Below are 26,033 nucleotides of genomic sequence, written 5' to 3'. Positions count from 1 at the left end.
ACTTTATCACAGCTTTAAAACTTTGCATCCACTTTACTTCCTCTGCCCTTCTACTCACAGTTTGCATTTAACAGTGTGCAAGCTATCAATAACTATGGAAAACAAAATAACAGAATGATAGCAACACAGACTCAAGCACAGACCTAGTAGACGCACTTCTGATGCCATCAGCTATGAAACAAAAAAGTTGCCGTCAAACCGGCTAGCTAGCATGAGTGTCGTTGCTGGCAGTACCTGATACACTTGTTGCTGGTCTACTAGCAATTTCTTCAGTGATAACACCCGGAACATTTAATTTTCGTTGGAATGCAAATGGCTGGTGAATTATTGTGCCGCACGTTTAACAGCCAATATGTTCAATCTCAATTATATATATTAAGTTGAACCTCACTATAACAAAGCCACACCCAAATCGAAAACACCTTCATTATAACTAATATTCACTACAAGCTGATATTGGCAAAGAAATTTTGTTATTTGCTTCATTATATGAGGGTTGAAACAGAAATAAGGTTCCCAAAGAGCTCCAGCCACACGGGAAGGTGCGAGGCGAAATCCAGCAACACTGCTGCGCGCGGCTGTCCCCCCACCCTCGATTCCCCCCGGCCGCACTTCACTGCGCTGCTCATTCTTGGCTCAGCAGCCGTCTGATATGGAGGTTCCCATTGTTGATCCCGCCAAGTGGGAGATTCGTGCCGTAATTCGCTTTTTGCACGCCAAATGGACTCCACCTGTGCATATTCATTGTCAGTTGACAGAGGTGTATGGCGACAAATGTACGAGGGCCGTTTTTTTTTTTCAACCTCCGATAGGTTATAAATAAAAGACAAGTTCATCTAAAACAATAATTTTATTACCAAAAGATTAGTACAGTTACGGTTACTTTTCGACATAATCACCGAAGAGATTGAGGCATTTGTCATATCTGTGGACAAGCTTTGCAATACCCTCTTCAAAAAAGTTGCCGCCAATGAATTCAAGTAGTCCTTGACATTGGTTTGAAGGTCGCCATTGGTTTGAACGCGCTTCCCACCAAGCCACGTCTTCAGCCCAGGAAAAAGATGAAAGTCACAGGGTGCTAAGTCTGGACTGTATGGCGGATGATCGAAAATGTCCCATCCAAATTGTTGGAGAAGCCGTTGAGTTGCTCCAGCAGTGTGTGAACGGGCATTGTCATGGATCAGAACAACTCCAGCGGTCAGTTTTCCTCTTCGTTTGTTCTGAATGGCTCTACGCAAACGTCATAAAGTTTCACAATAAACAGCTGCAGTGATTGTGGTTCCGGGCTCCATAACTCCACAAGCAACACACCTTGTTGATCCCAAAACACAGTAGTTATGGTCTTTCTGTTGTTGAAGGTTTTTTTTAATTTCTTTGGTTTGTTTGGTGAATTTGAATGCATCCATTGTTGTGATTGCCGTTTTGTTTCCAGTGTGTCGTATTGAATCCAGGTTTCATCCCCAGTCACGATTGATTTCAAAAGGTTGTCTCCTTCATCCTGATAACGCTCAAGGAACTCCAAAGCTGACACCATTCGTCGAGTTTTATGGCCGTCCGTCAACATTTTTGGGACCCAATGTGCACAAAGTTTTTTGTAGCATAACCGTTCAGTAACAATAGAGTACAAAACAGACCTTGAAACTTCTGGAAATTCCGTAGATAAAGCAGTAATGGTGAATCTGCGGTTTTCTTTAACCATTCTATCAACTCATTGAACCAGGTCATCTGAAACGACAGATTTGCGTCCTTGGCCCCCTTCATCATGCACATCATTACGTCCACCTTTAAAATTTCGACACCATTCACGCACAACACCATCACTCATGAAGTTTTCCCCATACACTTGACTCATTCTCCGGTGGATTTCTGCAGCACCATGGCCTTCAGCCTGTAGAAAACGAATAACACTTCGCCATTCACACTTGGCGGGAGCAACAATAATGGCAGCCATGTTTACGTGGCTGTAGCACAATGCCGACTGAAGCCTAAATGTCAACAATGGCAGAGTGTGTAGTGCGAGAGCTGCGCAGTTGCCTACAGCGCATGTCCGCTTTCTGCTGCCCGCGTAGCGCCTGCACGGAGCGATCGGAGGTTGAAAAAAAAACGGCCCTCGTATGTTCGTTCAACACATCCGAAAGTGGTGCAGGGAGTTTAATGCTGGTCGGAAGGAAGTCCATGATGAACAGAGTGGAAGACCGTCAGTTTCAGAGACGGTTATCGAGATGGTACAACGCGAAGTGCTTCAAAACAGGAGGATCAACGTCCGTGAATGTGTTGCTCAGACTCCTGTGAGTTCTTACGGTATTGTGGAAAGAGCTTTGACTGAAAAATCAGGGTATCACAAGTGTTGTGCTCGATGGGCACAGAGCGGCTATTGACATCAGACCACAAGGAGAAACGCCTTGACTGTGCTCACCAGTCTCTTCAAAAGTGTCAAGAAGATAAGGAAGGATTGTTGGACTCCATTGTTAGGGAAGATGGATTGTGGATGTTCCGTTTCACTCCCGAAATGAAACAAAAATCCTAACAGTGCCGTCACCCAGAGTCGCCAGTCGCAAAGAAGTACAAACTCCTTCTGCTGGCACAAAAGTCATGGTCAGTGTTTTTTGGAATCGTAAGGGGATACTGCTGATCGATTTGATGAAACATGGGACAACAATCAACTCAGACAGTTATTGTGCAACCCTAAGAAGACAGGCAAGTTATCCAGAACCGCCGGCGAGGACGACTGGCAGCCAGTGTAATGCTGCTTCACGAAAACACCCGACCTCACGTCTTCCATCAAACCCAGGAACTTTTGACAAACTTTGGGTGGACTATCATGCCCCACCGACCATACAGTCCAGATCTCGTGCTTAGTGATTATCACTTGTTCTTCAAGTTAAAGGAACATTTGAGTGGCCAACGCTTCTGGAGCGACAATGACGTCAAAGAAGAGGTGAAACGCTTCCTCAATGGGTTGGCGGCGGAGTTCTACGGCATTGGGATGCAGACATTGGAACACCGTCTACAAAAATGTGTAGAAAAAGATGGCCATTATGAATAAAAATAGAGCAAAGTTTTCATCTTTTCAATGATGTAACAATTGGAGTTGTTACGCCATTTTTTTTTTCATTCCGGAATGAAAAAAGAAAATGGTATTTTTGTTAAGGTTAGCCACCATCTCTAGAGAGTTTCATTCATGCATTGCTTTCACTTGTGGCTCAACCACGCCACCTCATTTGTGAGTGCACACAGGCTTGTTATCATTTTAGAAATGCTAACATTGCAAATGCACCGGGCTTGTTATAATTTTAGTAGTGCCAACACCATTATTGCTGTTTTCAACCCAATTTGTTCGGAGGCAAGCATGTCAATAATACCTTCATGAATATTTGAAAATCGTGGCAGCCACATTTCAACGAGGACAAAATGCAAGAATACTTGTGTACTTAGACTTAAGATGCACATTAAAGAGCCCCAAACAGTTACAATTATCCTGAAGCTCCCCACTATGGCACTTCTTATAACCCTCTGTATAGTTTCAGGATGTTAAACCTGAACATGTAATTGTATTTTTAGCATTTGAAATTTCTGACCATCAAATAGATTTCTTGTATTGGGAGACCTATATAATTACCGAAATTAACAAGCACTTCCTAGCTACATGGTTGCTTTTGATCACACTGGTATCACACTGAAGTAGGTGTGATATAAATGATGTTTGGCTTTTGCGACACATTGCTTCTGAGGTATGCTTCCATCATGCGTTTATCAACTTGTGGAAAAAAGCACCGCACACGTAACCACTACTTTTTTTCAGTCTTTTCTGTGCAGCTCAAGAGCAGCACCCAGCTTTTCTACAAAATAATTTTATGCTGTTTTCTTGTAATTATTCTTAGGTTATGCAAAAGAATGTAAACCAGTTGGCACCAGTTTGAAGCATTTTTTGCTCTGGAGTTGAATCAGAAATTAACGATTTGCCTCTGAGCTGGAATGAAAACCGGGATGAAACATGTTTCGGTTTCACACTCCACTTGGCATGGTGCCACTGGTTCAATTCCCAGCAACTACCGCCCCATTTTGACGTAGGCGGAAATTCAAAAACACCAACATGCCAAAACGGTGCATGCCACGTGTTGAAAATTGGTCTGGAGCATCCCATGGAGTCCAGTTATAGATTTAAAATGCAAAACCCAATAAGTTATATTTTAGTCAACCTCTGCTGTCATTTTCTGTTGCTGCATAGTCACAAAAAGAGACTAAGAAGTCTTGGCAATGATATGGCGCAATACACAGCCACTCAAAGCTAGAGTATGCTGCTTATTGTGCAGATACGACTGAGTCCAACAAAGCACAGACTGCCAGGTGAAGCAGAGGGCAAGAGTTGTGACAAGTGAGAAGCATGCATGAGTCATAAGAAGACCGCGTGCACATCCTGTAACAAAAAAAATTATTATAATAATAAAAGCAAGCCAACCTTTCTTGGCAATGAACATTCATGTATGTGTGCAGTCAGGATCATTCTGGGTACAGAGTGCACAAACACTTGTTTGGCGCACAGGGATGACCCTTCACAACAACATGTCAGGCCAGCTTGTTAAACCAAGTCAGCACTCACCATCTATTTTACTCTAACATGTCTCATTTTAAGTATGTAGCAGCAGTTATAAGCAGCATGTTATAAACATACTGCTTAGAAGCTTACCAAGCTTTCCATTCTACATCATTTTTATTTATTTATTTATTTATTTATACATACTGCAATCTTAAACAAGATCTTAGAGCAGCGTGGTACACGGGTAAGTTTACAAAACAAAATAAATACAAAAATGGGGAACTGCACTCAAAAAATTCTTCACACAAGCACTTCACACAAGCGAAAAAAACAGGCGCGAAAACAAGCGCTTCAACGTTACTTCAGCAATCTTTTCCAATCATACAGTCAAACAGTGCTATCACTAACAATCTCAGCAAGTGCAAAAAAAAAAATTTTTTTATTAAAGATATGTCTCGAAAAGTGATAATGAGTCCTGTGTTAGTTTTATCACTAAAGCACTGCAAAGCAAAGACGCACCTAAAATAAAGTTGTTGCAAATCATAGGGATTATGGCAAAAACTTGCAAGAGACACCGTGGATCCCGTTCGCCTTCAATTGCTTGAATGCAACCATGCACAAACTTGCTACCCATGTTATGCAGAGCTGAAAAAGAAAAGAAAGCAGAGAGCATGCACATCACTTGCATTTTTTCAAGTTTCATGGACACTACATGCTGCACTGTTACCACATGAGTGCACAGGAGCTGGGCCGCTATAATGTAAAGCTATTCCAAACTTTTCAATTCCAATTTTGCAATCAGCCCTCCGCAATTGGTCAAAAACTTTTTTTAACTCCCCCGCCCCACCCGCCTGTCACCAAAACCGCGATAGCTCTCCATCTGATATGACACATACACACTGAAGATTGGACCGAACAAATGAAAAATAGTTATTTCTCATTCGAAACCTTTTTGCCATCAGCCCTCGGCTATTGGTCAAATGTTTTCGGGTTGCCCCCATTTCACCTGCCTGTCACACCACGTCACAAAACCGCGAAAACCCACAGCGTCAAAGTGACTTGTACGCGTTAAAGATGCATTAACATGCAGAACAAAACTGCTTTTTTTTTTTAATAGCCGCAGGCTGCCCCGTTCCAAAAAGAATAAAAGATGGCTGCCGCCAATCGCTCACGCACTGGCTATTCCCACCGGCCGGACAGCATGGGTATATTTGCGTACAATAAAACTTTTTGCGTGGCCGTCTAACGTTTTCGAGCACTTTCAGCACGTTTACGACGTCGTTATTTGCTGAGGATCCTTTTTAGCGGCATTCTTAACCTTCCGTTGCATGCCGCCGCAATTTTCGACCAGCCACCTCAAAGTAAGGGAAAGTGGACCAATCAGACACTGGCACTACCGTCTTCATCCAGTTGCCGATTTTCAGTGCACTGGCTCGGCCCCGTCAAAATCCCTCTGCACTTGAGCATACCCCTCGCCTCTTGTCAGCCAATTAGATAAGACAAGCCACTCAGTGTAGGCAATGCAATTCGTTTTTAAAGCAAACAAAAGTGACCTCCTATAAACAAGGAAAGCGTTTGATTGGTCTGTTCAGACAACCTTGTGGGCGCTTTTACGTTTGTGCCTAATCGTTTTACATGCTGTTATTAGATGATCATGAATAACCAACCAGCCCGAATTTCCACTCTATCGTTTTGTATGAAGTGCTTTTATTAATTTATAAACATGGAACATCTGAAGCAGGCCATACATGCTGTTGAGTCTGCCAAACATCTTCCAATTTCTCTTCAGTTGCATAGGTCTGTATTCCTACAGCAGTGGTGGAAATTTGTGTTTTTACTACTACTCCTCACAAATAACTTGTACAATTGCTACCAACAGCATAACATTTTGATATAGCTTTCCCAAGTAGTGCTTGTTTTCGAGCCATACAGAACTGAACACTCCTTATTACTTAGACAAACAGAAATGTCAACAGCAAGAGGAGGCTTTTACTAGCCTATTCACCTGATGTATAATTAAGGAGCATATAAGCTAGCATTCTGTAGACGAGGTAGCGTTCAGCCTGGAGAAGCCCAGGCATTTGCACATCATAGAGGATGGCCTGAAGTAACTTCTCAATTTCGGTATCATCCACCTCATCTTGGTTAACCTGTAAAAAACATAAGGTTATACCCTCTTGAAAAGGAAACAGTCATAACATATGTGTCCTACACAGCAGCAACTCATCTTTTGATCACTTACAAATACAAATCTATAGGAATGCATGTAGCTTTTCGACACTAAGTTGAAACACACAACTAAAGCTACATGCACATTTTTTTGTTTTTTTTTTTGCATTAGGCACACTGCTTTCTGGACAACAATTATTACTGCTGTGCATCGATTTGATGCAAACAGCAATTTATTGCAGATAACCATTATCGGACTCAAAGTCATTATGCTTGCACAAATGCACCATGGAGGGGCATTAGAAAGCCTTCTAAAAGTAATTTTTCACAGCAATCTAGCACAGATTTTTTTCATTTTTGCTTGCATCGTCATCTCTGAATAATTCCTTATTCTAACATTGCCCTTCTCATTCCATTCTTCCAATAGCGCATACTGCACCTTTCACCTGAAACAATCTACGTTCTTCAGCCCCATGTGCTTCAATCTCATATGACATGTCAAATCCTTCCACGTTTTACTTGAAGTATCTGCACACCAATTGCAGGATGCACAAATGCTTCACTGTATATCTAAAGCTGATCCAGGCACTTTATATATACCAAGGTTTCCAGTGAGAAAACTCACTAGTAGGACCTGGTGGACTTCCTTACAACCCCAACAGCTCTACTCTACTGAGCAGCATATTTGCCACTAAAAAGATACACAATAAAGAAAACGGGTTGATGATGGCATAAGCAGCCATCGCCAATGTGTCTTCCTTTTTGTGTTCGTCTTTTCAGCGGCTCGTGTGTCTATCACCCAATACCAACAAGGCCAAGAAGCAATTCCTATGAAGCTCTACTCTAGACACATTCACTAGTGACAGCACCATGCCAATCATAAGCCATGCTCAAATATTCTGTTCAGTCAATAGTTCATTAGAGGCTTAATTTTGAATACAAAGGAAGTTATTCAACATCAAGTTTAACTTGGCTCATTAACAAAATTTTTCTGAATAGACATTGGAATGCTGAAACAGTTTTTTCGTCATTTTCACTTGTGCGGCCGTAGGGTAGTGGTTGCAATGCCCCACTGTAAACCCCACCATTACTAGTTTTAGCTACCACCAAGCATACTTTTACATTACAGTCTATTTTCATGATGCACATGCATAGTTCAGATTTTATATACCATATCTATTAAAAATTAACGTCTTGACAAAAACATATTAGATGAAGAACGAAATGCTGAAAGAACAATTTCTTTATTGAGATGGTGTGCCATGCCTTCTTTTTCCCCAAATTTTTTTCTTAAACAATGCATTTTATAACCTTTGTTGATGCTGTCATATATTCAATAAAGGGACACTGAAAGCAAATACTAAGTCGACGTGGACTGTTTAAATACCTTTCCAGAAACCTCGCAATGCTTGTTTCGTGCCAAGAAAAGACCTAGTTTACAAGAAAATTGTGTCTGAAGGGTCCGAATACCTTTTTGAAAATTCAAATCTCCCGTCACCCAACCGCGGGAGTGGTGACATTGCGTACGCCATCACCAAGCCAAGACAGAGCAGCGGATTCGCCGCTGCAGCTGCTTTTTGGTCAAGTGGCGTAGACTATTCGGGCATACCATGACATCACATGGAAGTTGAATTCTCTGCTACTTGTAGTTTATGCGAGTTTTATGAGCCAGCAAAACCAGCGCAGCACTACGCGATCAGAAAGTACTGAAATGCGAAAGCGTGGGCGGTGCAGAGTCGTGTGAAAACGAAACCTTTCGACCGCCGGCGTCATTGTCAACGGCAATTTCAATGAGTTCTTTTTTTCTAAATATGAAATCGAACTGGTCAAGTAGCATTTTACTTCATCTTATAATACAATACAAGGATGTTTTTTTGCAACGAGTAGTTGAGTAGAGTAGAGCTTTAATGCAGTTTTGGATTTTCAAAGACCTTCAGTCCAGGGCCTCACTTACGGTATTCATGTACCTATGCTGATTTGACGAATGGAGCACGGAATCTTTGACATTGTCTTGGAGGCTTGAGTAAGGGGCAGGGATAGTTGCGTTTCTGAGGGCATGAGGCAGTGGGGGTTGGACAGCAGTGCTAGTGCATGTATTCAATGTTGAGGTGTTGTCCACAGCGAATACATTTTGAAGGTGGTGATTATGCCAAAACCCAGGTATAGTGGAGTTTAGCGGGTGTAGGTAGGGTGTTGGTTTGTGCTTGACTTGAAAGTGTGCCCTGTCTGCATTGTATTATTTTGCATATTTTTTGGAAGTATTAATCTGCTCTTTTAATAATTCTTTAATATGATTTGCACAGGTTAGATAAAAAAAAAACTTCGAACTAAACCTCTCTTCTACTGGACCCTGGAAGGTGGCTCAGAGGCTATGGTGTTCTGCTAGTATACGCGAGGTCCCGAATCGATTCCCGGTCACATTCTGATTGGAGTGGAATGAAAAAATGCGTGTACCGTGCTTTTGGTGCACGTTAAAGAACTCCAAGTGATTTAAATTAATCAGGAGCAAGTCCTCCCACCCCTTACGGCGCCTCTCATAGCCCGCGAGTCGTTTCGGGAAGCCCCACAATTTAACTAAACCTGAGTTGAGGTAAGAAGGGAGGAATACAACCAACCACACAAGACGCCACCATCACAGGTGGAGTGCCGCAGAAAGCAAATTAGCAATCGACGAAAATGATCGAGTGTGTGGTGGACTTCAGATGCATGCTGTAGCCTGAATATGAGCTTCATCACCCGTTGTGCTCAGCTCATCTTAAATTGAAGCCCATGCTCGACTTGACATAAATTACGCCTGGCGTTAACGTGCCCGAGGCGCTCATAGCGTTTCCTACTGTGTCCACGACAGGCGCCATTTAATCAAATCATACGTAGGCTTCAAGATGCATTTCTGTACATGGGGAAAGCGGTCACGGTAGGTTATACTCACCACTAGCTCGTACAAGCCACGTATGGCGAACGGTACCATTATAGGGTGGTCCTCCAGCTTGCTCAGATAGTAATCAAGTAGAGTGGTAGCTGCGTTTCATAAACCACAAGACCGACATTAAGACAGTCCACATTTTGAAAGCATGCAGTGCATCGAAACTTACTTTGCTCCTTTCCAAGATATCTTTGAGGAAGAAGTTGGATGACGTTGGTGATTACTCTTACACCAGTAGCCCTTCGCTGGTAGTCTTTGTGCGTCAAAATGTGCCTACAGGACAACAGTACTTACAGTGCAGGAACAAACATTACATCAAAATTTGTACTCTTACCCCATACTTTCAAGCATCTGCAGCAACTGATCCTTATCTTCTTTTATCACTGCAATAAACAGTTACAAAAAGACAACTTCATTCAGCCTTCAGCACATTTTGGCGATATTCTCACAGACGCTAAACCGTTGCGGGAACGCATGTGGGAACAAAGCAATAATTCGATCAGTTGATCAACTTCAGTGACCACAACTACCAACACATCATCAGCACAGGGCTAGTCAAAGTGTTTGTCAAATTTCTGATCACTGTACCCTTTACATAACGGGCGACTTCTTCTTGAAACTCGTCGTCATCGTCTTTGAGAAGAGATGCGTCCATGGCAGCAGACGCTCCCGTTTTAAACATGTGCCTTCAAGTTCCAGCACCGCCACAAAGTGTACACTGGTGTACATGCATACAAGCTCCAGAACACACTTCAGTATCGTAAGTACTAATATATACTCCAATTTAATTGCAAGTAAGTATATTTTTACAGATACTTGTAAAATCCAACACTTATTCGCCCGGAAAAACAAAAACAAAAAAACAACAACATTTGACTGCGGCACTGCGATGCACGGTGGTGTCCCTTGGGTCAGCTGCGCAGGATTGAGGGGATGGCAGTTGCTAGAAAAACTGTGCTTCTATGAATGTTAGAAGTAACAATGTTTGTTGGCGTAAAGTATTACGATGGGCGGTTGCATTGGCACCAGAAACAGTAGACCATCGTCCGGTATTGAATCCACTGATGAAACTAACTTGCAACAAACTGGTATGGACTTCATTGTTTGGTCTATTATAGTAGATGTAAAGAGAGGTAGTTATTCACGTTAAACGTTGTTTTCCGTCTGCTCTGTGCCCTGTGTCGTGTGCCGAGCAAGAATGTTTCTCCCAAATGCAAAGGAAACAGCGCTAATGCAATGCCTGGCCTTGTTATAGAAGTATTATCGATAGTTGTGTTGCCAATGGTTTAGTTTAACCCTAAATATTGAACTATAGTTGACGTCAGGTCGATTCGGTGCGGTCTCTTAAACGATTCATATGATGTCTCATTACTTTCATTGTCATAACTAGGAGTACTGTTGCGGTAACGTTGAATCTTCCTATTTGTTTTGAGCGCACAAGGCGCACTGTATTTTGCTCGCGAAACGCCCGTGTATTGCGCATTCTAGTTCAGTGTTGCATTCCCTTCACTTATATCTGTGAAACTTGGATACTTTCTGGACTAGAGGCGCGACCTCTTGATGGGAGCCATGAATTTTTCCCGCGGTTTGTTTGATTTGCCAGACTTGGAAAAAGACGCGCCCATTGTTCGGCACTTGGCAGTAGAGTGACACACTCGTAACTCGATTAGAAATACCGCAGGTGCGCATTAGTTTATTGGTGATAAACATTCTTGAGGTGCGCAGTACGCATTCAGCTTTACTTAGAAGTGCATTAATTCTTATAGTTTCTATAGGAAAGAACCAACCGCTCCGACATGAGAAGCCACGGTGGAAAAGCGATGTGCCGCTCATGGAAGGCCAGCTGCGTAGTAAGCGGGACGAGTTCTGGGACACCGCACCAGCCTTTGAGGGCCGTAAAGAAATCTGGGATGCCCTCAAGGCGGCCGCTTATGCCGCAGAAACCAACGACTTCACTCTCGCGCAAGCCATCATTGACGGAGCCAACATCTCTCTCCCAAACGGTACTCCACTCTTTGCTACTCCGACACTTCCATCTCGCTTGTGCGTGTTCTGCAGGAGAAATATGTCGGTGCAATGGTTCAAAGCCCAGGTATCGGAGGGCTTCGTGCATGCTTGGAACTGGAGTTTTGCCGATTGTATCCAGAGAAGTGCTGATAATGGGGAAGCAGGGACGTGTCGTGGTTCGCAGTTCGTCTGTGGTATGACGTCTCTTGCTTTTAACAGGACCCTGAATTATAAAATGTGTGTTCTTGTCAGCCTTGCTGAAATGTCGTGGGTTTTCTGAGGTGAAAGGCGCATAGACGAGGACACAAAAAAGATACTCATGGCATATCTCTCTTGTGTGTCATCATCTACACACCTTTCACCTTGGAATATGCTAAACCAACATGCCCAGTTTGTCATCCTAATGTCGTTGGCTTCTGTGCAGGAAGTGAACTAGGTAGTGAAATTAGTGCTGCCATTGCCATTTAGACAAGATTTATCTCAACTACAAAGTATAGTATGTGTATATAAGGCTATGTGCATTGTTCTCATCCACATAACTGCTTCAAGAGCCCTTACAAATACTCTTTCCTACACACATGATGATGATCGCTTTGAATGGAAGGCACAGTAGCTATAGTGGGAAATCAACCTTAAAGGAGTACTGACATATTTCAGACTTCCTTTTGGCATTAGATTAAAGTTCTGTACCTATAAATTCTAGAAGAAATATTGGCTAGCCTCAAAGCACACGAAATAATTTAACCTACTAGCTTTTCTATGGCCAGTTTCGGTTTCTTTTCCCAGGAGGTGACTGTGTTGCGACGTCATAATGCAGTAGGTGGCCAAGTGAGAGCAGGCCATTGCAACATTAACATATGCTCTGTCTCGCTCGGTCATTTGCTATGCTGCTACATCGGGCCTCACAATGAGTAGTGGCATAGGAGGCAATCAAGCGAGCTGAAATGTTTTATACAGCAGTTTAAAGCTCAAAACTGGGTTTGCTGTGTCCGTTCATCTGTCCTTTTCATTATGCTGGTGGTGACAGCGTCAAAGCTAAACTGCTTGCCAGAATGTGTATGTGTGACCAGAATGTGTTCTTTCATGTTGCTCTTGATGAGAACAGTCACCAAGTGAATTTTCGAGCATGGAGGGGAGCACACTCAGACCCAGCTCTGCTACTACATTCGTCAGTCTAGCCCGTACGTGTGATCTCGCATTCAATTGCCGATGAGATCTATCGGCATGAACATATTGATGGCGAGCTCCCCGCGGCGACTTGTCACCAACCTGCTGTCAGCAAATTTTCATCGCAGCCGTACTGCCTTGACTGGAAACTTAACCAGCTTCATTTCAGGATTTGGCAACAGAAGTTGGGATTTAGTGCCAAGTCCAGCACCATGTTTGCAGTGTCTCACACACCCAGATAATGTCCAAAAAATTTAGTGGAAAATCATGTGGCACCAAAAATTGCCATTGCTATTACATATTGGTTCTACAGGTAGGTGGCACTGTTACAGGGAAGTCCAGATAAGCATGCAGGTCTGAAAAATAGCTGTTTTGACATTTCTAATACCAAAATATATATTCTCAGCCACTTGCAAGCAAATATTTGCTTCAGTATAAGTGATACCATGTTGGATCCCGCATTGTTTTGTTATAGCAGAATACTCCATTCAAATAATGCATGATCAATCAAATCTTAGATTTACTTTGTTAATCCCATAATTTGTTATATCCCTGTTAATTATATTTTAGACTATATACAGGGTGACCATTTCTAAAATTTTATGGAATTTCTAAAGATATGCTCCTGCAGATAACAATTATAGTCCTTTAGCTGGAATACTATGAGGTAGACATTACTTGCATCAGAAATCAAAATGCATATTAAACTAATTAACAAGCATCCACTAATTATCTTAAATTAATATCTTGAATTTCCAGAATGATGCCAGTTTGGAGATATGCACCATCAAACTTGTCGTAAAAATGCACTGTTGTTCCTTCTACCTTTTTAACAAAATCTGCTTTTATGCATTGGAGCACAAAAGTAACCGGAACGCCCATGTATTTTGTTTTTGGAATATTTGTCGAAACTGGTGTCATCCTGGAAATTAATTTTAAGTAAATAATTCTGGCAAGCTCAAAAAAAAAAAAACATGGATGACAAGGGAATTGCTCCACCAAATTAGAAAATGTGACCAATTGTACAAAACATTCACCAAACTAAAATATCTGAGGCACTTAAAGCATTTAAGCAATTTAGAAACTCCGTTACCAAGGAATTATGGAGGGCTAAGAACGAATATCTATTCGACAAGTTTAATACGTCTGTAGGACGTGATGCTGACATTACAAAAATGCTTAAAGGGGGCATGACACCCGATTTTCTATACTAATCTGTATAGTGTGAGATAATATTTGTGCATTCAAGAACGCATTGGCAAAATTTTAGCTCATTTGAACCAGCACATAATTTGTAATTGAATTTTTTATATTATACTCGAACGGCATAACAGTGGGGCAACACTGGCACGCTCCCGAGCCGTGACGTCGCAGGCTGTGTGCCTGCCAAGCTAGCATGTATATCGTATATTCCGGCGAAGAATCAGTGTGTCGGCTATGCGCACATGTGGAAAGCTTCTGCTTTGTTCAATTTGCCATTGGAATTGTTCAACTTGTAGCGGCTGAAACAATGCCACTGCGGATGTAGCGCCCTTGGGTGCTCCAGCGAACGGAGCAAGGAGTGCTCCGTATCATACTTCAGGTTCCCCAAGGAGCTTGTCAAACTTCAGGAAGGACTGGCGATTATCTGACGCTTTTGTTTTGTTCTCGGAACACTTCACGCCAAGCAGCTACGACGACGATTTGCACCTGCTTGCTGAGTTTGGGATACCTGTGAAAAAGCTGAAGCTGCAGCCAGACACGATGCAGACTGTGTTCTCGCACCGACCCATCCGGCAGGCAGCACGCTGGCCAAACATTAGCCTTGCTATTTGTTTTCTGGATATCTGATGCAATAAAGCAAGTTCAAGTGAAGGTGCAGCCAAAGCGTACATCGAGCCAAATCCTTGCGCCACGGACACATGTGCGCGGGCATTTGTTTACATATGCTTTACAAAAAAAAATAAGAACTGGTGGGAACGCACGGCAGCTTAACAACAACATAGTTTTGTTGAGTACGATTCTTAGAGAAATGCATGCCCGCAAACAATCTACGCGCGCAACAATTTGCTGTGTGTGAAGTAGCACCAGACTTTGCCTCCCATGAACGGGTGGCTAAGCAGTGCTGAACGCATAAAATATCATGAGTGCAGAAAGCATCAGCAGCATTTAGTGCAACACCAATGTCACCATCTATGTTGACTACGTTTACCATGCTGTCTTCGTCCATGGCCTCCGAGATTTGCACAAGCCAGCTAGCGCGTGAATCTCGGAGGCCGTGTTTCATCACTTGAGGTGGTGGCGATGAGGTCGATGTCAAAATGCGCAGCATATACTACGCCATCGCTGCACATGCTGCTGAAAGATGCCTCACTTGCTTCATCACGTGAAGTTGGCAGTGTCGAAGACATACCATGCGACATCTGGAGCAAATATGGTGAGAAACGGCAGCTATGCCCTGATCTCACATGGTGCGGTGGCCAATATTGTAGCAGACGATGGCTCGGTTCCATGCAGCGCATGACATCGCACATGGCCTGGCAATATGGCGGTGGGCGCCGGAAGGCGGGGCTTAGAGCCAGCGAGTTCTAGCTCACATTTTGGACAAAAATGTGCCTTTACTGCCCAGTTTTTATGCGTGTATAGCCATAATAAACCCTCTGCTACAATTTCTCATGGGAAACCACAAAATATTGGGTGACCGTGTCATGCCCCCTTTAATACAATGCTAGGAAGATTGCCTGAACAAATTATTACGATTTTACGAGATAGCATAGAATTGACAAGTAGCAAATTGGTTGGCAGGTAGCGAATTGGGGAACAGTTTCACTGACTTCTTTCTTTCACTCGGTCAGTCTTCAAACATTGATGCAGATTTTAATTATACGATTTCTCACACTGAACATACATTGTTTCTCATACCGGTTTCCAAGAATGAAGTTGTCTTTTATGGCATTAAGCAACAGTAAAGAGACTGATGTGTCAGGTATCCAAATACAACCAGTGAAACACCTAATCGATGTTCTGGCGCCATTTCTAACTCATATTTTTAACCAAAGCTTATCATTAGGCATTTTCCTGCATGACATGCAGACCGCCAAAGTGACTGCAGTATTTAAAAGAGAGGGCAGAAATGCATTGAGCAATTACAGGCCGATATGCATATTGCCAGTCTTTACTAAAGGTTTTGAAAAAATAATCTTGCAGCGCCTGTCATCTTTTGTAGTTGGCCATAATCTTATACATTCTGCCCAATACGGCTTCCAAAAAAAGGAAATCCACTGAACTTGCCCTTTTGGCCCAAAAAGAGTTCATATTAGAAAAAATTCGAATGTCAGAAAATGGTACTCTGCTTATATTTAGATTTCTCCAAGGCATTTGACCTTGTTAATCACAGCATTTCGTTGAGAATGCTGGAATTTTATGGTATTGGAGGCATTGCACACCCTTTAATTTCCTCCTATTTATAACATAGAACCCTGTATGTAATGGTTGCAGAAGAAAGGTCATTTGAGAAACCGGTCAAATGTGGTTGAAAAACGTGGTTGAAATGTGGATGAAAAAACAACTTGCCGCAGGTGGGAACCGAACCCACATCCTTCGCATTTCACGTGCAATGCTCTACCAACTGAGCTACCGCGGCGCCGTTTCCCCAACCATTTTCTTAGGTATTTATGTTTCCTAGTAGAACCCTGGGAGTGTTAGCCAGTACCACTACTCGCAAACCTTGGCGGCAGATGTGGAACATCCTTTCTGCTGCAGGCATTACGAGAATGTGCAGGTATCGGGCATCACGAGAGTGTGCAGGCATCGTGAAAACGTGATGCCTGTGGCAGAAAGGATGTTCCACATCCGCAGCCAAGGTTTGCGAGTGGTGGCACTGGCTAACACTCCCAGGGTTCTCTAGAAAACATAAATACGCAAGTGGATGGGGAAACGGCGCCGCGGTAGCTCAATTGGTATAGCATCGCACGTATAAATGCGAAGGTTGTGGGATTGTTCCCCACCTGCGGAAAGTTGTCCTTTCACCCACTTTTATTTCCATCTATTTATCGTTTCTTTATTTCATTAAGCACAAGTAATTTCCCCTATGTTGTCTTTGGTGTCAGTGTTTGTTGGCTTCTTATGATACGACTAATAAAAATCGGGCCCCTCGGTTAACCCCCTTTCTTCTGGGCTACTCAAAACCACTTAAAGTTTAACATTAATAAAGCAAAAGCGGGCTTATTTCGACCTTAAAACAAACCTGTCTAGCTTGCTCCAATTAATTTAAGTGACATAGAAATAGAACTAGTACCATCAATAAAAACCCAGGGAGTCTACTTTGGTGAACACATGACATGGGATGAACACATAAACTATATGATTAGTAAGTTGTCTAGAACAATAGGTGTAATATGCAACGTTTCTTTTAATTCCCTGTACCTGTCAACATATTTTTTTAATGCTCTTTTTGTCAGTAAATAACTGTGGGTTACTAGTTCGGGGTACAACCACTAACGAAAATTTCAAGATTGAAGTGTTGCAAAAGCGCGTGGTTCAATTAATATATAATGTTCCATACCATTTTCACACCGAGGACCTTTTCAGAAGACATAGTATTATTAAGGTCAATTCTATGTACACTTATAATTTGTGTCGACAGTACAAATTTGCTATAGTCAACAATACTAACACGCTAGCAATACACTGAAACCTCGTTAAACCGTAGTTGGCCGGAGCTCGGAAAAACTACAAACTGAACAGTAGTACTGTTTAACCGAAATAGCGTGAGCTCGCCCACTTACCTGTCGACAACGGAACTCGGAGAGAGTGCAACGAAAGGGGGAAAAAACGTGCAGTATTTATTCACTTTGCGTGACAAAACTGTTATTTTCGTTTGATGCCGCAGCAACCTAGCACGACAACAGCGGCCTCAAACTTACTGAAGCTGCGTGCCAGCTTTTCAGCCAGCCCCCTCTTCTCGACAAACACTCGCATGGCGGATTCCTCGTTCACATTGCATAATCACCGTGCACGCACGCAGTAGTGCTGCAGAAGTCCCGGGGGCGCATTTTCATTGCTGGGTGCAGGCGTTTGGAATACTTTTCCTTTGGAATAGAGTTGCGTTATCGCGCCCCTGTTCCCGTCGCGATGATTGCATTCATTAGGCTGAGGTAACGCGTAGCTTCTGCCACTGTCGGGCCTGAATCGCCCGTGCTGTGGCTTTCCGTGTCGTCCTTATCACTGTCGCTAGGCGACACTTTGGCGACAACAGAGGCAGTGATGGCGCAAAGTTGAATCTCGTAGCTGACATGTCTTCGCGGTCGCAGCAGCGCTGCCGAGCAACTTCTTCGCATTCCAAATGCCATACACCGTAGTCAACAGCAGATCCATGTCGCGTGCCAGCGCAGACTTCTTCGCGTCACGTTCGATAGCACGGATGATGACTAATTTTTCTTCTATGCTCAGCACCTGGCGTCTTTTTTATCCAAGCTTCGGAATGACACGAGTTCTCACGTGCACACCACAACGCTCTCTAGCACGGCGCCGAAATGATGTCGATGTTGATGTGGCTTCATGCGCAAATGCACAGGGCGCTTGGAGGCCGTTGTTCCGATCTCTGAGGCTTGTTGTTCTGCCAGGCCACCCGATGGAGACGACGTACCGCCGTGTTTGCGCGACGAAAAGTTGAAACGCTACGTTTTAACCGATACGTATGCAATAAGCTGGTACGGTTTATGCGGATACAAAACACATTATGTTCAATGGCCGCTGAGTTAGGGATTTGACTTTACTACTTTTAAAACAAAAATACTGTTTAAGCGGGTATGGTTTAACGAGGTTTTACTGAATTAGCTATACTAGAAGCTAGAGATTACAAAATATAAGACATGCAAACCGGAAGAATGGTAAATAAAGAAGAATGTTGCACAAATTACGGCAAGCACATGCCACAGTTCTTGCTACCCACATTACTAAATACAATTAGCGGAGAACAGCTCTTTGACATTTCACAACTCTCATTCAAACGGCTACAGAGAGTATTACTGGAAGTAAAATTTTTTCCATAAACTCGTACATGTTTGTGCACAATTCTTGCCGATTTCATTTTTATTTTGCTGTTTATCGAAATACTGTTTGTGTAAGTTGTCTAACGTGTGCCACACACAAGTACGTTTTGTTTGTACGTGAGCCATGTACACTGCACTGTCTATTTTTCTTTTCATTCTTTTTTTTTCCTTGTTGCAACTACCATTATGCCATGTATGTAGGGTGGCCAGGTCAAGCTGTTTGAACAGCTTTTACTCCTGGTCTCCCACAACATTGTTGCAAGTAAACTCAAAATTTAAAAAATATAAGAAAAGCTCATGGGCTGCAATTAGTAAATTGCAGTATGTGCTGTAAAGTAATTAAAAAGTGAAGTAGTGACATTTGGTTATTTGAATGTGTTTTAGTTTCCGGTGCTAGTAATATCCACATCTTCAAATAATCCAACTCAAGGATGAGAATTGTGCTATCTGTTACAGGTGATTCTTAAAAATTCCGTAAAAATTAAAAATGACCACCCTGTATACAGTCAGCTCATGGGCATCCATAAACTGCATAGACCTCTTATTAGAAGAGTGCATAATGCTCATAAAAGTTTTATTGCTTCAGCAGTAGGTTTCACGATGAATGTAGCCAAATAAGCACTGTCTCCTTTTTTTTTCTTCCTCCCCCCTTGACTTTGTAGCATTGCCTTTCAGCGCATTTCATATTCGTGAGTGGTGAAGCAACACTGCCCCAGGCCAAGCAATGAATGCAGCCGCTCGCTAATGTGAAAAGTGCCTAAAGGCATGAGCATCACTACAAAATAGCAGGCCTGCACACTCAAAACTTCACAACTACTACTCTGATTCAATCTGTTGTCCCTGTGGCAATGTGCAATTCTTAGCAGGACATGGTAGCCACTGTGCTGTCCAACATTCGCACATCTTTGTGCAGTCTTATGCCCAACACAGACTCTGGCAATAATACTGTAGCGGCCAAAAAGGATGTTGAGCACATTGCAGAGTTGTTTAGAAAATGTGTATTAGCTGTGTGAGCCTGCCATATTTTTTTTTAATGGGTGTATTAATACAATCATACGCATGTGAGGGGTAGTGGTTAAGTAGGAAAAGGCGCTTATTCCTGAGATAGCTTACATTTCCACAGCCATTGGGTAAAGCCAAATACTATATCTCATAATGAAATCTGCATGGTCTATGGAGGCAACATTTTCATCATCTCTATGGAGTTGAGAAACTCTATGTAGCCCTATCAAATACCATAAATCTTTCACCTCCCCAATAAAAAAATTCACCGACGATTACGATACTCCCAAATGCAAATTTAGAGAGCAGCTGTATTGCGAGAGGAAGCGCGTGGGTGCAATTAACAGCAGACACCACAGACAACCTCTGCTCATGCAGCACTTTGTTTCCATGCAGACGACGCGCACTACTCCGGTGCCATATCATAGTCATCGCAGCCATAAAGCCCCTCATGCACGGCACTACGCTTTTCTTCTCACGTTTTTGCCATGATTTCCTCCTTGCACACTCTTTACTCTCACCCCTTTTTTCATCCCTCGCAGCGCTCCGCATTTGCTCTTGTCTTTTACTGTGCTTGCTTGGTTACGAGGTAGGACGCCGACGCTCGCCCCAGGAATAGGCGCCTAAGAGTTGCGCTCTAAAACTAAACCCACTTTGGGAATTATATTTTATTGACAGTCATAGCTCGCTTTACAAACACATTCTTGCACAGCAGTTTTTCAAAAAGGTGCGGTAATGGCTGCATTGCAGGCATTTGTCGCTGTAAAGTTATGCAAAATGCTCAACACTGCACACATTGGCTGTGGGTGTGGAAGCATTGTCTTACTCTGAGAATTGGAGCCATTTATGTATATTTGAAGAGTTAATAGATGGGCAAGTTGGTGCAATTGCATATTGGAAACACACTTAAAGGAACATGTCAGACAAGATGATGTGCGTCATATACATGTAGATGTACACATACTGCAGAATGTGTATACTCTTGATACTGCAGGATGCTAGCCTCTGGGATTGAGATACTCGGCGCACTTGCTCTATTTATGTACCTAGTTTTAGTGACCACATTTGTGTGCAGACATGGTTGGCAGTCGCCATGAAAAGTCGCTTTGTTTCATTCTTGCAGGAACCTTGCTTGACTGCTATGATGAGCTGGGCAATCGGTACCAGTTGCCTGTCTACTGTCTGAGTGCGCCAGGCAACCTGGTGGAGGATACAAGCGATGCTGAGTCACCATCACCAGAGAGCGAGCCATGTGCAGGTCATGAGATACTTCTCAAGTTGCGCCTCTCTACCACAGGAAAGGACACCAAGATGGCTGTGCGCACGGGTGAGACCATACTGGCTGCGAAGCGGCGGTTGGAGGACCTTGAGGGCATCCCAGCCAGCCACCAACGTTGGTTCTTTGGGGGCAAGCTGCTCTCAGATCGGACGCGTGTTGATGAAGCCAAGCTGCAGATGGGCTTTGTTGTCCAGGTAGCTGTGGCCACTCCAAGTTAGTGCCCCCCTCCCCTCTGCGACAACTGTGCTTTGGAAGCTCCTGCTGCACAAGACTGATAGAACACAGCACGCCAGCACATGGGTGCGTGTGGGTGCACTGCCCAGCGTCATGTGTTGCACCAGCACGTCTGCCACGTGTGGAGAAGCCCAGTGTGTTTGAGCACACTTCCTGTGCAGTGGTTTGGACAAGACCTAGGGAAAATGGACACAGAGCCTTGTTCTTAAGAACTTTTAGTCCATTTTTTTTTAACTTAATGCCGTGAGTAGCTCTGAGTAGTCAATTCAGCTCATGCAGTAACTTTATCAAAAATTAAGCCCTACAAGCCAGCTGCAGCCATTTTTGCTGCACGCAAGTCCAAAGGTGTATGTTGCCCTGGGTTGTGTTAGTGAGGAGTCAAGCGGTGCCTACTGCACACATTGCTTTAGCCAAGGCATGCAACCTGGGCGGAATGAAGCTTCTTTTAAGAATATCCGGCACCTTTGATTTGCCGTGTCCTGGTTTGGATTGAGTCTGTTCAACCTTGCCAAGGACTGCAATTAGCACTGTAGCCTGAAAGATGCATTCGTTCAGTGTTGCACGTGCCCCAGTGCAATGGCCTGGGCCAGGAAATGGACAGAGCCTTTGTTTTTAGCTGCTGCTTTTTAAGATTTTACAGCACATCTAGTTGTGGATTGTCTATTCAGCCTCATTGAAGCAGATATGTAGTCAAGGCAGTCAGAGGATGCCTAGCAACCATGTCATGAGGCTCCTCTCTGTGAGAGCCCATAATTGGCTCCTTATGCCAGGTTGTGTTGTGGCAGACCTCTCAAATGAATCATTTCTGATAATCATTTTATGCATGTCTTAGTGCCCATGTTGACTAGTGGCACAACCGTGCTTGAAACGTGATAGAATTTGTTTAGTTTTTCTTCCTAGGCTTATTGCTTTTTTAAGGCTTTTAAGGATGCATTTATGGAAAGTCATTTTGTTTGCTGTACATATATGTATATATCATATACAAATAATGCCATTTGTATTTGCGTATACAAACAGTCTGCTTTTGATATAACCTTTATTTGAAAGAGCCTGCCAGGCAGATATAGGATGACATGAATTTAGTTCAAGATTTTATGCGCGTGTACTTTTGTGTTTGCCTGTTAAAGACACAAATAAAAAACATCCTATCTTTGTGCAATGCTTGCTTGGTTGTGTGGACAGCTTGCAATAATTTTTGTTTATTGCTGCCAAGTGACAGTGTGCAGGATGACCCTGCTAGCCTGCCTGTTAAAATAAACGACACATGCCACAATTAATTTTTGTAAATTTTTTTTGCATACTCGATGCTTTTCTGATTTTTAACTTTCTTTTGCTTGCTTTTTTTATTTGTTATTTGGTCACCAAGGTGGCACTCGCTTTATTATCACTATGACATGACGGCCAGTGGCTCTGTGGCAACACTGGAAAGGTTCCTGGCAAATGCGAGGTCTATACATGACTAATGACACGTCGTGGGCACACTGAAATTTGTGCAGCATTAAACGCCAACTCCTTCCAAGAGAAATGTCATGAACCACTTTCCGTATGTCCAAGTCTATGTTGAAATCACCGACAATTACGATGGGAGTGGAGTCGGTATGGGTTGGGGTTATGCAATCAGGTGCATACGTTAGGTGTTTGCGGCACGATCTTCGTCTGTACATACCGCTTGCCATCGCCGCGCACATTTCTGCATCTGTTCATGATGGTGTTCTTCATAGGCGCGCTGTTCTTTTGAAGTCCTCACCGCACACGGCCCAGCGATTGCACGGGTGGAACGAAACTGAGATAATGTTACCTGGTTTGCCCACAGGACACCTATGGTTTGCCTATAGAGCCCGTGACGTCAAACGGCAATCCATACTAAATAGTGTCTAGTTTGGTTCTACTTTATTTCATTACAATATTTCTTTTATCATAATACGCTCCGACACTTCTCATGGTCAAACACAGCTGGGGCATACCCAAGGAGGTTAAAGAAAAACAGCTGGGGTGGAGGCTCCCGTAGCTTTTCACCACAAAAGGTGAAGCCAATGCTTGCCCTTCTTCACCTGAAATATAGCCTTGTCGGGTCCGCTTACAGATTGAGTGATTTGGCTCTGTTAATGCTAGGCTATTTAGAAAATAAAAGCTGGCTGTTCCCAATGAAAACGGCAACTTCAGAATATTGATGTTCTCCCCAATACAATATGCCAGGACATTCAGATGTCACACTAAAATCAGTAATACAGAGGTGCACATAACTGTCTGGTAAAATAAGCCATGATTAACGAAGGACGTTGATTAACACATTGGAAGTGCGCAAAAAGCACTTCTTAACAATTTTTATCGTTTGTTTTATTGTGGCCTCCTTTGCAGCTTCACCTTCGTGGCATAGTTTCCACTCCAGCAGTTTTTCTTTAACCTCCTTGGGCACACCCGCATGGAGGAAGGATGCATACCCGGCGATACACTCCTGCTTTATGCTTTGGCTCTTTTAGCTCTCGGGTGGCCGCCATAATTTTTGCCCAAACACAAAAACTGCCAGAACCTAGCGTATAACAGCTCCGCTGTAAAAGTCGCTGGGGGCAAGGTCAAGGAGTTAAGTGGGCTGTTTCAGAATGGCGATGTTCATTTTGGCCAGGAACTGGCAGATGCTGGAGCTGTTATTACTTGGTTCGTAGTCCTGAAGCAGCAGCAACGTTTGTCTTGCCACAACTCGGACCTCTCCTCGTGCAATGTGCTAGGGTTGGTAATATCGTAATATATCGATCAATAATTAATCGCTTATAAGTATCCCGCAAAACAATTAATCTTCATTGATGTCCACCTTTCATTTAATCGACTTAATTAAACCTGTTTGATTAATCATTTTCAGGAGTTTGACAGGAGTGGGATGAAAATTATGAAATCGATTGTACTAGAATGGCAGAGCAGGAGCAGTGACTGTGCGGCTGTGGTAGAGTGACTGTCAATGGTTTTTCCGAGTCCCGAGTGATGCCGAGCCTAGTGTTTCACCTCTCTTACCTCCCCACCACCGCACGTGACACCACGTCGCCTGAAGCCGGTGGCTCGAAACCCAGTCGTTGATCATCGTACCATTCCCAGTCCACTAAAGATGTGGCACAGCATGTGCACCAGTTTGGAGCATGTATTTTACACAGCAATGGAGTTCATGCAGATTCCAGCAATTCTATAGCATACGAGCGTATATTACATGCTAGTTGTGTGGCCATTGAAACAAGGTGTCGGTTTCAACCAAGTATCCTACATAATTGGCATTCCTTCACGCCGTAGAAAAGAGCACGTAGTTTAAATTCCTAAACCAGTATTTTTTTTCCTCTGTGCATCTTGTAATTTCTTGCATATCTTAGTTGAACTTCACCTTTCACATTTTTCTTATTTCTTGTTTAACTGTACTATACAGAGATTCACTAGTGCCATGTACCTTAATTCTGCCCTAAGTGCCATTGCATAGCATACAGTTAAACATCGGTACAAGTAATTTCAATATAATGAAATTCTAGATATAAATATTTAACTTTCCATAGCCTCTTGTCCATGGAACACCATGTATTTAGAACCTCAACATAACCAAGTGTGTTTGTATGCGATTTGCGTACCCCATGCGAGCGACGATTTCGAGCGACGTCTCCCCGGTGTTGCCGATATTTGAGGGCAGCAAATACACGTCGAAGCTATAGCGTGAAACGTGCTTTATTAATTTAAGTTGATGTATTTTACTGTGAAAAGCAGCATAAAATATTTCTGACGGTTTTGCAGTAGATTCTTATTCTTGCACGTATAAATATTCAATCGTTTGCTCGTTCCGTGCAACAATCGGTAGTACTTGAGTGACGTACAGTCTTGGTCACAAAACTTGAACCCGCTGTGAACGGCCGCGGAGCAGCTGCGCTCCGCTATCGCGGCGCTGCCACCGTCGGCGCGCGCCGCTGCTAGCTTGCGCCGCTGCTAGCTTGCGCCGCTGCTAGCTTGCGTCGCTGCTAGCTTGCGTCGAAGAAAGAGGGCGAGGGAAGCATGACTCTCAAGCGTCGAATAACAGCGCTCGTGAAAAACTAGTGCGGCGAGCGCGGCGCGAACGCGACGGTGGCGAAGCGGAAGCCACCCGACTCTAGCATACCGTTTGCAGCGGGTCTCTGGCGACCGCTGTCAATCGCGATACAATCAAATTTCACAATTCCGAGTATCGTAATCATCAGTTACTGTTTCCCGGGACCAAATCAAAGAAACAACGCTATGAGTAGTCCTGCGCATGCTCGAACACGGGCACTTTGGGAGGATCGTAGCTAAGATATATTAAATACCGTGCCACAGTAGCATCTCGTATTTGTAATCATGAAATATGTCACAAGTAGCAAATTAATCAAGAAAGCATAAGCTTCAGGGTGGCACCTGCATCTCGACAAAATCACAGGGGGAGCATGCCTTCAAGGTATTGAGTGTGGTCTCTGGTTGCCCCGAACAATTGCAGCTTCCTCATGTGCTTGACTGTAAACTAGCCAAGGTCTCTCGTTTAAGAACGCTACGTATAACCCATTTTTTATACTGCCTGTGAAGCCCTCTCTCGTAGAGACGAACGATACCTCAGTAAACTATATCAAATATACTTCCAGTAAACCCGTGACAGCGACAGCACCGCCGGTGTGACGCCTTCACTATGCGAGAATCCTATAATCTCGTGGC

At 43.3% G+C, this 26,033-nt stretch overlaps 2 protein-coding genes and 1 non-coding gene across 4 annotated transcripts in view; 1 reads left to right on the top strand and 2 right to left on the bottom strand.

The window, feature by feature from the left end:
• Positions 1–10,450, bottom strand: part of Mms19 (MMS19 nucleotide excision repair protein) — an 80,531-nt gene extending 70,081 nt beyond the window's left edge. Inside the window, exons 1-6 of the mRNA XM_065430564.1 lie at positions 10,218–10,450; positions 9,964–10,012; positions 9,799–9,902; positions 9,636–9,724; positions 6,543–6,687; positions 5,057–5,182 (exon numbers count right to left, since the gene is read on the bottom strand). Coding sequence (XP_065286636.1) covers positions 5,057–5,182; positions 6,543–6,687; positions 9,636–9,724; positions 9,799–9,902; positions 9,964–10,012; positions 10,218–10,311 — 607 coding nt within the window. The 5' untranslated portion in view covers positions 10,312–10,450. The remainder of the gene's footprint in view (positions 1–5,056; positions 5,183–6,542; positions 6,688–9,635; positions 9,725–9,798; positions 9,903–9,963; positions 10,013–10,217) is intronic.
• Positions 10,451–10,498: 48 nt separating this feature from the next.
• Positions 10,499–22,509, top strand: LOC135900964 (ubiquitin domain-containing protein 1). Of its 2 annotated transcripts, none has more exons than XM_065430599.1 (3): positions 10,499–10,717; positions 11,405–11,632; positions 20,961–22,509. In XM_065430599.1, exons 1-3 carry the CDS (start codon positions 10,636–10,638, stop codon positions 21,332–21,334), a joined length of 684 nt encoding a protein of 227 aa, XP_065286671.1. In that variant the 5' UTR covers positions 10,499–10,635; the 3' UTR covers positions 21,335–22,509. The 2 variants fall into 2 exon arrangements, with proteins under 2 accessions (XP_065286671.1, XP_065286665.1); XM_065430593.1 differs by having other exon boundaries at positions 11,396–11,632.
• On the bottom strand, positions 16,353–16,425 carry TRNAS-UGA (transfer RNA serine (anticodon UGA)). The gene has a single exon. It is a non-coding gene; the product is annotated as a tRNA-Ser (tRNA).
• Positions 22,510–26,033: the final 3,524 nt, after the last annotated feature.

The sequence above is a fragment of the Dermacentor albipictus genome, chromosome 1 (genome assembly GCF_038994185.2).
Source record: "Dermacentor albipictus isolate Rhodes 1998 colony chromosome 1, USDA_Dalb.pri_finalv2, whole genome shotgun sequence".
NCBI lineage: Eukaryota > Metazoa > Arthropoda > Arachnida > Ixodida > Ixodidae > Dermacentor > Dermacentor albipictus.
Note: the sequence above shows the minus strand (reverse complement) of the source record. Positions and strands in the feature narration are given on the sequence as shown.

Excerpts from the sequence above, each read along its gene's own strand:
- LOC135900964 (XM_065430593.1), top strand. The coding sequence starts at position 10,636 with ATGGGCGGTTGCATTGGCACCAGAAACAGTAGACCATCGTCCGGTATT. Across the intron at positions 10,718-11,395 it reads AACTAACTTGCAACAAACTG|TTTCTATAGGAAAGAACCAA; the intron begins GTATGGACTTCA and ends TAATTCTTATAG. Across the intron at positions 11,633-20,960 it reads CAACATCTCTCTCCCAAACG|GAACCTTGCTTGACTGCTAT; the intron begins GTACTCCACTCT and ends TCATTCTTGCAG.